General features: G+C 46.2%; 1 protein-coding gene across 3 annotated transcripts in view; it reads right to left on the bottom strand.

Moving 5' to 3' along the window:
* Positions 1-12,419, bottom strand: part of CLTRN (collectrin, amino acid transport regulator) — a 31,353-nt gene that overhangs the window by 11,340 nt on the left and 7,594 nt on the right. For all 3 annotated transcript variants that reach the window (XM_048494652.1, XM_048494651.1, XM_048494653.1), the window contains exons 2-3: positions 6,003-6,089; positions 4,899-4,957 (exon numbers count right to left, since the gene is read on the bottom strand). In XM_048494652.1, the coding sequence (XP_048350609.1) occupies positions 4,899-4,957; positions 6,003-6,089 (146 nt within the window). The remainder of the gene's footprint in view (positions 1-4,898; positions 4,958-6,002; positions 6,090-12,419) is intronic.

Raw genomic sequence — 12,419 nt, 5'->3', positions numbered from 1 at the left:
AATGAACAAAAAAATTAGAATTACTATATATTGTATTATTTCATACAGTTCATACACACACGGGTGTGTGCCATGGGAGCAGGGGGGGGTGCAGGGGGCCCTGGGGGGCGATTTTGCATCCCCCACTTGACAAGATTTGTTGTACCCAGGGACAGAGATTACCCCCTTGTCCCTAGTGGAGTTAATAATCAATAACCGGTTCTTTGAACTGAGAAAAATTTGGAAACCGGTTCTACCGAATAGGTGCGAATAGGCTGCATCCCACCTCTGGGGATAACCTTTTCTTTCTCAAGAAAAAGAAGGAAATACTGATGCTGTTGACATTATGGAAATGTATCGATGATGTTCTTTCCTGTACTTGAGATTTTTTTAAAAAAAAACCTTGTTAGGACATATTTGACAACACACAAGGTAAAAAGTGGTCAAGTAAAATGGATAAAGTATTGTGTACAGGTTGACTAGTTGAAAAGCCTGATTACATAGAATTGTCAGAGAGTAAAAGACAAAATTGTGAGTGCCAACAGTGAGTAACATTATTTTAATCTATAATCTAGAAATAATCGAAATATCCCAATTTAGCTATATGTTAGTTCATATTTTTTTAAAAAAATTCACAAGCATATACTTAATCTTAATGTGAAATAGGGGTGTGGAATCCCATACTGGGACTGGATTTCCCCCCCCAGGAATCCAACAAAATTTTGCTACATTATAGCCTGTGGGGTATATTTCCAGGGCAATTGGGGGGGGGGGGCGTTCTTAAGGAAGAGGCACTAAATTTTCAGCATAGCTGCTGGTTACTGTCCCAGTGTAGAGTGGGAAAATGAGTTTTGTAAAATTGGAAAGTTTAATTATACCTCATGTAGGCATATTGTATAATATAGCTGAACAGCTGTGACTGGTTCTTTTTTTACAACAGATGTCTGAAGGCTAAAACACTAGTAATGAAACATGTTTGTTAAATGAAATCCTTTGCAACACCTAACCAATTTACCGCTGATGATCTCTACCCTTAAGCAGTTCACAGTCTAGGAGATACTAGATGGATTCATCAATCAGAGACCTAAGTAAACAATGAGACAGTACAGCTCAATAAGACAGCCAGCAATTTAATAGCACCATCTGGCCATTCTAGGCTGCTTTGGTTGCTTCGATAGACTTAATGGGCTTTAATTTCATTCTACTATATCACAAGAACTGCATCTGCCGCATTTTTAGGAGATGAGATATGGCTGAGACAAATAAACTTAAACATCTATTCAGCATTGTTTAGACATGTGCATTGTGCCAGAGAGATAATAATAGAGACTGCCAGACACGACTCTTCTGAAGTTAGCAGAATATACACCTAATCACCATAAACCAGCTTTTAAAATCAGATGTCAAAATGAACAGTTAAAATTGCCTGGACCAAACCCTCTCACAATGTAACCATTTTATGTGTTCTTAAATCTCTGGACTAGTTCATACAAATGCAAAGGAAATAACCAATTTCAAATCAGAAAAACAGGCATAATGGAGATGCATATGCCACTCAATGTTGTTGGGGCCAAGATGGTTAGACTTTATGACCTTCTGAAACTTCTGAGAACCAGAATGTTTTGCATTGCTTTGTTTACTAATAACCGGTAACTTCTTTCAGGAAGGCAATTAAACCACAGTCACTCATTATAGACACAACCCATTTCCCACACTCACACTTTTTATAATCTATAATTAAAACAGAACGAGTGAATTGTCTTCATGGCATCATTACATTTTTAATCATTGGTGACCTGAGCAGCAAGCTGCAAATGACACTCTGGCACTTGAGTATTTTCCAAAAATTTTTTTGCTTTGATTGTCTGTTTTTAAAAAACAGCACTTTCAAGAAGTTACAAACTTGATCAGACATTCAAACTGGGAGAAGGTGCTTATCACTTCCCTGAAGATCATCAAACCCCAAATGCCCTTCAAACTATATAGCTATACGTATTATTTGCTTGATGGGACAAAGAACAACTTGGACCACATGATTCTGAGAAACAGAACAGAGTTGCAGGATAGAAATAAGCATCACCATTCTTTATGCAGCCTTCTAGCCCAGGTGCTTCCACACAGCAACTTTGGATTTTAAAAAAATGTGAGTAAAACAATAATGAGAGAGAGTACCAATGTGGCAGACTACGATTTGGGACACCCAGATTTGAATCCTCACTCTACCATGGACACTTACTGGGTGGCTTTTAGGCCAGTCACACACTCTCAGCCTCAACCCTGGCAAGTATTTGGAATAAGAAACAACAGGGTCATTGGAGGAAGGCAATGGCAAACCACCACTGAACATCTCTTGCCTTGAAAACACTTTGAGGCTGCCATAAGACAGCTGTGACTTGATGGCAAAATTTAAAAAAATCAAACAAACCATGTGTACTTGTTGTGGTGGGTTTTCAGGGCTGTGTAGCCGTGGTCTGGTAGATCTTGTTCCTAACGTTTCGCCTGCAACTGTGGCTGGCATCTTCAGAGGTGTATCACAGAGAGAAGTCTGTTACACACTGTGTCTAGACTAGACACAGTGTGTAACAGACTTCTCTCTGTGATACACCTCTCTCTCCCCCGCATATTCAGTTGCTTACCTGGCAGCTCTCCCTGGCCTAGATGCACAGTGCTGGCCAGGCCCAGTTGCAGGGTGGGGAATGTAAAAGACTGTTTCCCTCACAGCACTAACTCTTCTTTCCCTTCTGGCAATCTGCATGTCCTCATCTTTTCTACCTTCACCTCTCCTTCCCTCCTACCACCCAACTTTCCTTTTATCTGTCCCCTGTCTTCATCTATATTCACTTTATTTATACCCCACCTTTCTCCACAGTGGAGATCCAAAGCAGCTTACATTATTCTCTACTCTTCCATTTCATCTCCACAAGAACCCTGTGAGATTAGGCTGACAGTGGCCTACTATGCATGCAGGGCATGCCCCTTGGCTCTTTTCTTCACAGTGGGTTATCCCTCAGTTTTCAGTGCTGACTGGAGATTTTTCCACTGTGAAGCTGAGCCAGCTGCCATTTTCCTTACCCACCGCTTGTCTTACTGCTTTTTTTCTCTAAAAAAGAAAAAAAGAACACTATTCAGGCTGCTTTGCTTGCCAAGTATAGGAGGAACTGTTGTTAGGTGGGTAGGGGAAGGTGGGAGGATTGAGCAAAGCCACAGCAGGCTGAGCAAACACAACAGATCTTCATGTTTTCAGTTAACAGAATTGAAAAGTCACACTTAAAGAGGTTTTAAAAGCCACAAGGCTTCTTTGATCTATCTTGTAGTGAGCTATAGAGGGGAGAAATGTGTGCACAATCAAGAATTTGCCCCCAAAGGAATGTAGGCTCACCGTGGGGCAGACCACCAGTACATAATGGGACACAGTAATTCAGGAAGATTCCATGGCACAGTGGATATTTGAACCTAGGGCTTCCAGATTCTAGTCTAAAATTCGAACCACTGTACCAAACTAGCTTTTATATGGTAGCTACTGCTGAACAGGAGCAAGCTGTTGGTTAGTCATGGAGCTCACATGGTATCAAATCACTCTGTGGTTGCTGGCAGGCCTGGCCTTGATGAGTTCTTTGAAGACCAACACAGCCCTGACTTGCTCTCTAAATTTTACTGGCAGAAACCAAGGCCCCTTCCGCACACGCAAAATAATGCATTTTCAAACCACTTTCACAACTGTTTGCAAGTGGATTTTGCCATTTCGCACAGCTTCAAAGAGCACTGAAAGCAGTTTGAAAGTGCATTATTCTGCATGTGCGGAATGAGCCCAAGCCTGGAAGGTTGTGAATACTGTTGTGGTTGCCTATGCAATGGCTGCTGAAAGCTTTAGGGTTCTTTTAAAGCACTGTTTCTATTATTTGGGAGTGGGTTAACTCTAGGGTCTCCAGCTCAGGGTTGGGAAATTCCTGCAGATTTTGCAAGTAGGCCCTGGGGACGGTGGGGTTTAGGGAAGGGAGGGACTTTAGCAGGGCATAATGCCATAGAGCTTCCATTTTCTCTAGAGAAATTGCCCTCTGTCATTTGGAGACCAGCTGTAATTCAAGGAGATCTTCAGACACCACCTAAAGGTTGACAACCACTGTTTACTCCCCAAAATATTTTCTTTTTTCTTTGCTTCTAAGATTTCAGATTTTTCTGCAAATATAGGGATTTTTCAGGTTAATAGAAAGATCTGTACTGTTTGGTTATAGCTCTAATCTCCAGATCTAAATATCCACAGATCTGGCCATTCTGAGAATTACATATATTGACATAACACTCAGTGCAGCACTATTGTTCCACTTCTGCTCTGAACTGTTGCTTGCCTTTGGCAGGGGTTAGGGAAGCATGCTGCAGAAATAGAGAGAGGGGACAATTTTTGGTGGAAGAATGCGTAGTTCTGTGTTTTCCTGAAAGAGGTTCAGAATTGAGAAGAAGTTAATGTGGCACTTGAGAATCCTCTGTGAATTGGTAAGTGGCCAGAAGCTGCTAGATAATCCACTTGTTTCAGTGGATGTTTACACAATCACTGTATACCATTAATTTAATCCACCTGTAGTTCCTCTCTAACTGTGCAACTCACAGCCAAACAGCAATTTTTGCAGAATGAGGGCTTTCTAAGAAATTCACAGTCTCAAGTGGTAAGTCCATTGCTCATATTAAAAGTAGGAACTTGAAATGATTTATGAAAGAATCACTGTCAGAAAGTCTACAGGGGAATATTCTTTCCAAAGGATTCAAGCATTAAATCAATTGTGTTAGATCTCAAACAATAAATACATATCAGAAAATCAGAAGTGATAATCTAATTATTGTTTTGATAGCTTTATCTCTCCATTACTTAAGCTAATTGGCATTTTGTAAATATTTCATTAGAAAAAGGAGATTACTTCACTTACTGCATTTTCTCCCAAAGCTTTTTTAATACTTAGCCGCACTTTGACAGCATTCTGCATGTCTGTAATGCAAAAGGTATAACATTAAAATGTATAATGCAGTTGAAAGTCTTTAGTTTCCCCCAATATATTAGAACATAGTGGTGGTGGAAAGTGCTGTCAAACTGCAGCCAACTTATGGTGATTCCCACCCCCCTTCCCACAGGGTTTTCAAGGGAAGAGATGAATACAGGCAGTTTGTCAGCCCCTGCCTCTATGTAGCAACCCTGGACTTCTTCGATAGACGCTCACTCAAATACTAATCAGGGCCCCCAGTGTTTGGTGTATGAAATCTAACGCTAGCCTGGGCCATACAGGTCAGGGCATCAGAGCATTTATTTATTTATTATAGTTATATACAGCCCTCCCCAAAGGCTCATGGCGATGTCCATCAATAATAAAACAGTTTAAAACATCATAATATATAAATTTACATAAAAGAATACATAAAATATCAAGACTCCAGATGGCTTCAACCCCTCCCTCCCCTCTTTATGTACCCACGGGAGGCCAGATGTTCTTATGGTGGAGTTGACATCATCCCGGCTGGCCAAACGCTTGGCGGAACATGTCCGTTTTACATATTGACAATTTCACATATTGACAATATGCCTTAAGAAATTATATGACGGAGATTTCCAAATGAAATGGTTGAATATCAGTTCTACAAAATACAGTTGTATGTAGTGCCAGGTAAGTCTTTTTAAGATTAAATGAAGGAAGGCTGTGATTGATCCTGAAAACATAAACACAGGCCACTTACTCATGGTTTTCAGTTCTAAAATGACAAAAGATCACTTTTGTGGTTAAAGTGAATATATTCAGTGTAAAACATCTGTGGGTTGCTCTATCAGGTTGCTCTATTATTGTTTCAACCCTAATGATTAAATCCTCAAAGGTACTTGCAAAATCATGTAATAACCTGATTCTCAGTATTTTTGTACAAAGGCAAGTACTGTTGAGTTTAGGGAGACTTATTTTCAAGAAAGTATGGAAAAGATTTACAGCCCTCGTCTTTCAATTCACCAATTTTTAAAGCAACTGGTAGGTTGAATTGAATCCTCTTACCTGGTTTGCAAAGTCCAGCATAAGCAACAGTCACCCAGGTGAAGGCAAGCAGCAGTCCTCCCCCTAACATTCTTCCAGACTGGAAAACTTCAGGAAAAAAGGAGAAAAAAGCCACTACTCTAATACAGTCCTAAACTTTTGGTGACCCAGGATTAAAGCATCAGCAGAACTAGGGAGGAATCAAGTAAAGGGTTTAATAATTAACACTCTCCTTATTTTAGCAAAACCAGTTATTGAAAACCTGTGTTGCCACACAAGGAACATCAGTTGTGATAGTAACTGCAACTATGTTCACTAAAAGGGACTTATGATTATAACAGCATTGGAAAGAAATCAATGAAATGACAAAGAAGCAACTTATGTCACAACCATACTCTTCATTCCCTTGTTTCCAAATAAAAGGCTATGCAAAAGTTCTCAATGATTTCACCTTCACCTTAAAAGTATTTATTATTTTTGAAAGTTATATCAGTTTCAAAGGTTACAGGATAGTTTTGTAGACTAGGATTCCATGAAAGTAGCAGAACTCCCTAGAGACTAGGGGCGTTTTCGCACACACTTTTTGTTCCAGAATAAAAGCGAACCGCATTGATTCCTTGCCTTTTTAATGTAGTTTCGTCGCTCGATGGCATTTGCACATGGCCCTGTAGTCACGCATCTTCCCCTTGCTTCGCGAGTCCCGTGTTTTTGCATCTCACAGGAATGCGGTGCAAACGACGAATCTGATTGGCTTGCGCGCAGTCCTTGGGCGGTCCGGGGGTGGGCTAAACGTTCCTTGCGTCACCCGTGAGGGCGTTGCCTCGTTGTCACGTGAGGACGTGACGTGGGTGGGTGAAACCCCTGATTGGCCGCCGTTAGCTCGATACATCTCGCGTTGATTGAGACGTGATCTCGTCGCCATTTCTTATATCGGGAGTTCCTCGAAGTTCCTCGCTAAGTACCAAGGAGTCGCAGGTACTGCTACCTGAGCAGTAGGTTGCCCTCACTAGTTGTGCCTCGCTTTTGCCACAGAACTGCTTTGTAGGCATAATATCTGATGGAAAGCCATCAGGGTCGCAATGCCTCCGGACAGCCAGAGGAGACAGAGTTGCTTCTTCTGGTTGTGACGCTTCTGTGCCACTGGACGAGGGTCGCGGTCTGCCGCGACAAGCCTTCATGCACCGCACGGATGTGCATGATAGTTTGCCGCAGGCTTCTGCACTTCGGGCCGTCAGTGGGCGCAGGGCGCTGCGGGTCTCGGCCAAGGTTGTTTGGCCGCCGCTTCCCCACGCCAGCTTCTGGGTGTACCCGCACCGTAGCAGGGACTGGTGGTATAACTGCGCGTGGTCATCATGGAACGATGAGGAATGGCTCAAGAACTCAAGCATGAGCAGAGGAACGCTCCAGAGGATCGCTGGACAGCCTAGCACCAGCATTGAGGCGCCAAGACACACGCGATGCGGGCGGCGCGTTGCCGGTGGAGATGTGAAAGTGGGGATGGCCATTTGGTATCTGGCCAGTCCCAACTCCCTTCAGGGAGGTGCGGCAGCAGTTTGGAGTGGGCACCACCACCGCTTTCGAGGCTGTCCATGAATTCTGTGGAAGCCGCGGAAGAACATCCTGTTCAAGAGTGGGTTGTCCGCTTCTATGGATCCAGTGGAGTAGGTAGGCTGACAGCTGGTTTGATAGTGCTACCAGTCGTGTGCACACTCTCACTTTTAAAAGCGTATCTCTTGGGTCTGGTGGCCCTGAGGTACAGTTTCGAATTTTCTGGAGTTTGATTACACAGAGTTCAGGCAGTGGGGGACACATGTTCCCCTTTCTTTATTTTATTCGGAAATGGACGGGGGGAGGCGACTCCGGTGGGTGGTAGGCTTCAACAACGCCATCGTGGATGCGCCTTGGTACCGCTCCGAACCCAGAGCTGACCGGCCCAGGAATTGTGGGTATGCATATCTAATTTTGGAAGAAAAAAGGAGCTGTGGGCAGCGCTCAGGCCGTGAGAGGGCAAAAATGTTGGAACATTCTGGGGCCAGTTTTTGGGAGGAAGGGCTGGGGAAGGTTCCACCCAGGGGCAGATATCCCCACCGCGGATCGCGAGGGGTTGAGGCAGATATGATGCTACTTAATTTGTTTTCTCGCATTTGAGTATCTTGCAAATGGCTTCCACCGACACCACCCCTTATAATGGCCGCTTCGGCTAAGCGCCTGGCATCGCAATAATTGTGTATTGATACAGCCGCCAGGCACTGGGCAACCACAACCCAGGCAGGTTTATGGGTGAATTTGCGCGGCAGCATCTTTTTAAACTGGGGCCTGTCCTGGCAGTGCTGGGCGGTACCAGGACGGGCCCAGATTTAGAATCCAGGGAGGGCCATTCAGCCAATTGGCTCTCCCGGCTTTTCTGTATTAAAAATAGAGAAGAGAGGAAATGAAGAAAATTCAGAGCAGGATCTCTGATGAGGGAGAGTATTTCCCATGGCAAGGGGCATGCCTGCAGAATCATTCCATAGCGCACTCATGTGCCCTGCACCCCTGCCCGCTGTTCAGAGACACAGAGCAATGCCGCCATGACACTAATCGTCTGTTTTTCCCAAACAACCTCCAGGTTATGCTGATTTACAATAACATAGGCTTCCTACAAAAAAAGGGCGTCGGAGCAATTGATGGGTGCTACATACAGATTCTAAACTCCATCGGACGCCCTGGCGGACTACATCAACAGGAAGAGGGTGGCAAATATTGTTCTTATGGTTGCTTGCGATGGCGACAGGGCGATTCTTTGAGGTGGACATTGGTCACCCTGGTAGAAACAGCACGAAAGACGCCAGGACATTTTCAGGGGTTGCCATTTCACACAGGCTGCGGACAGGGGTGCCTTCTTCCCAGTTAACCCTTGTGGACATTGTCCATTCACGGCGTGGCTGTCCCAATCGCTGATTTTGCGGCGGATGGCGCATTCCCCATGTGCGGGAGGTGGCTTCGTAAAGCCATACCTTCATCCACGGAACGCTTATAGAGCGCCTGTACAACAGAAGAAATGAGCAGGGCCAGATGTGTTGTGGAGCCGCCTTTGGGCTGCATTAAAGGGGAGGTGGAAGTGCCTGTGGCACAAGCTGCCCATAAGGGTGGAGAGGGTTAACTCCCTGGTTGCCACTTCTGTGTTGTTCTACACAACCCATGCGAAGCGGAAAATCAGGACTCTCCGGAGAGTGAATGGCGGACTGGCCCCCTGCTAACTCAGATGGAAGAGCAGCAAGTTCATCAGCACTGACCAGGGTGAGGGGTCCCACTCTGAGGATCTGCATCCGGCAAGGGGGAAGGCTGTGAGGGAAATGCCCCACACCTACCTCTACTGCAACCGCCCTGTGCAGCAGGCAGTCTCCCTCCCGCTCATGTCTTTGTACCATTGGTGTGTGTGCTATCGTGCAAAAATTTTTTTTTTATTTTCCGTAATAAAGTTTTTCCACTGATAAACCAAACCTACACGCCTGCGGTCTCTCAATTCTACCACACATCTCCCCCCCTCTCCACTCACACTTGGAGACAGCATCCAGGTGAACCACCTTTCAATTGCTAAAGGAATTGTCTCATGAGTTGATTAGTGGGTGCACGGTGCTACCTTTGGGAGGCGTGAAAAAAAGATGCGGTGGTTTGTACGGGGGGGGGGGGGGAATCACTCCTGGAATTCAATGGTCCCTGGGCAAGCTCCAAGATGGGGTCATGACAGCCCCGACCTATAAACGCGGGCGAAAAATTGTATTATTATGAGGTATGTGTGGGAACAGTGAGGCCTTAAGTGAGGACTGTGCACTGGAAGTTCATAGGACACTGCCAGGACTCCTGTTGCGTAACGCATGGATGCTTGTTTGCTGGGAGCACTCTAACAGCAGTTTTACAGCCTGTGCGCTGGAGGCATGAGGGACAGGAAGTTCCGGGGTTAAACATGCAACGTCACGTCGTTTTCCCGTTAGCTCACTAGGCTGCCCTTCCAAGGCGCCTGTGCGGGCTCGTTGGCCCATCCCCCTCTCGCAATTCTATCACCCTCAGTAACAGTGAGCACTTAAGGGTCGATATGTCGTCCTCTCGGGGTGTGAACTGGTCGGAAGAGGAGGTGGAGGCGATGATACTGTCTGTGATCAGCAGGGGGGGTGGCGCCGAACCTGGTGGGTAGCGGGAAGGCTCCCAACAGGAAAATATACTCCGGCCTCAGCAAGGCCATGGCAAGGAGGGGACACAACAGGAGCCCTACTCAGATTCAAAACAAGTGGAAAGCGCTCAAAAAAGAGTACTTAAAGCTGAGAGCGGCCTGCGGTGGAGAACCAAGCGTCGCTGGGAGGCCAAAGCACTACTCCCTCATGCGCGAGGCTTGGCTGAAGGCTGGTGGTCCCGAGCAGACATCGGAAATGAAGGGGGGTGAGTTTGGTAATTTTCCACAGCATGCTCTTGCAGTGACAAACCAGTTTCTGGTTTCAAATGCACCTGCTAGCTTTAATCTGAGCACCACTGAGAACCAACCAATCAGTGAGATTGTGAGTTTAGCTTGAAGGAGTGTGACTTCTACTTTAGTGTTACAGAGCACTCTGCGGCAATGGGTCTGCTTGAGCACAACGATTAGAGGTGTGACTGTGTGAACGAGCAAATTGCAGGTAGCAATGAGCACTGTGCAGCGGTGGATTTTGAGGTTAACAGCCAGAGCCAGACCACTCCCTGGCCGTGGTGCATACCCCCCCCCCAACGCGTGCGGCTGGTGATGTGAAACCTTACCTTGTCAATTCAGGTTCTCATGAACAAGCCCAAATGTAATTGCTGTGTTTACTTTGGCCAGCCCTAGCATTTAAAGGCTGTGTCTGATCCAACCACGCCAAGTGCAGTCTTCTGAGGGTGGGCAAGTGAGAGGGGAATGTGATGCCCTTTGAGCATGCTGCAGTAGAGGAAGGGGGCCGGAGGGCACACTCTTTCTCCTCTTCCCTTACCACTTCCCTAGTCATGCAAATTAAAGCGGGCATGTGAGCACCGTTTATCTCCCCTCCCGCACATGCATGCTCTCAGTCTGGCCTTATGGTCTAGCTGCAAAGCGCATTTAAATCATGGTGGGAGCGCATTGTGACGTGAGTGTTTCAGGCCACTCTGCCTCTCCCGTTGCTTGCATTGCCGCAAAGTTTACCCATCAACGTGCAGAAAGGTTACACTCTTTAACCAACAGCGGACGCTTTGAAGAGCGCACCATATTCCCGGCCCCACCTTGAGAAACTTGATGTGTGGAGTCTAAGGCAAACTTTAAGAACTACAAACTTGAGAAAGTTAAGACATAGGGGAACTTGCATTCAGTTTGCCACGCCTACCCTTGTCTGATGGGAGCCCCACATGCTGGCCTCCTGTTCAATGACAGCAGGGGCTCTGTTGAATGTGGGAGAGAGCGCAATTTTAAAAATTAGATGTATGTGGCTATCTGGAGCTTAAAGCCATGCATCCCCCTATTCCCTTCAGGAGCAGCTTCGCCCACCACCAAAACCAAGGAGGAGAGGAGCGAGGGGGCCACCCAGGTGCAGTGCAGTGAAGATGAGGGTAAGCCTACCCAGAGTGCCATGTTCTTTGGGAAGGGTGTTGCCGCTGGATGCCAACGTTGCCCATGTTACTGAGAGTTGTGTCATGCATCTTCAAATGCTAACTGGCTCTGCAATCTCTCCATGTTTGCAAGGAATGTCTAGGGACACAGAGGGGGCTCTAACCACGGCAGGGCGCTCTGCAACAGAAACCACGACACGTGCAGTTGGCACTCAGACAGAGCCATCGCTGGATGCCAACTGTGAGCATGGAAAACTGGGCCGGGGGGGGGGGGGGGTGTTTTAAGCGGGTTGCGGCAGCAGAATTTTCTGCATGGAGCGGGATGGCTTGCGGTACTGAAGAGCTCTGAGGGGGGGGGGGGGACACAAGCAGCAGGAACCAGACCCCGCGCCTTGCATCATCTAAATTTTTCACTGTGTTATATCTTCCACACTCTTCAGACAGGGATCTGGAGCGCAGGCTGGCTGTGGTTGAGAAGTGGATGAACAGGAGGAAGGGGGCCGCCAGGAGGCTCCTGGCAAAGCGGAGGGCTGCAGAGAAGGCAGGCAAACCACATGGCGCGGCATCCAGCGAAACAAGCACCAAACTTCCCTAACCCATCTCCCGCGGCCCTCAGTTGTCTTAGCTGTAAATGCATTGCTTAAATCACACAATAAAGGCAATTGCAATTTTCACAAATGCTTGTGCATATGGTTTATTATCGCTTGCTGGTTACATCTCTGCAAAGCAGAGGATTGTCTGCTTTCCATGACCTTCCTCTCCTGGCAACCAACCTGAGAGGACAGGCATGTATAACGTTTTATAAAACATAAAACAAATTAAACTCTGATGCTTAAACGCACATCACTAGCCTATGCAAAAGCAGGGGGG

Source organism: Sphaerodactylus townsendi, linkage group LG04, assembly GCF_021028975.2.
Source record: "Sphaerodactylus townsendi isolate TG3544 linkage group LG04, MPM_Stown_v2.3, whole genome shotgun sequence".
Classification (NCBI taxonomy): domain Eukaryota; kingdom Metazoa; phylum Chordata; class Lepidosauria; order Squamata; family Sphaerodactylidae; genus Sphaerodactylus; species Sphaerodactylus townsendi.
The sequence above is the reverse complement of the archived record's forward strand: the minus strand, read 5'-3'. Positions and strand labels throughout refer to the sequence as shown.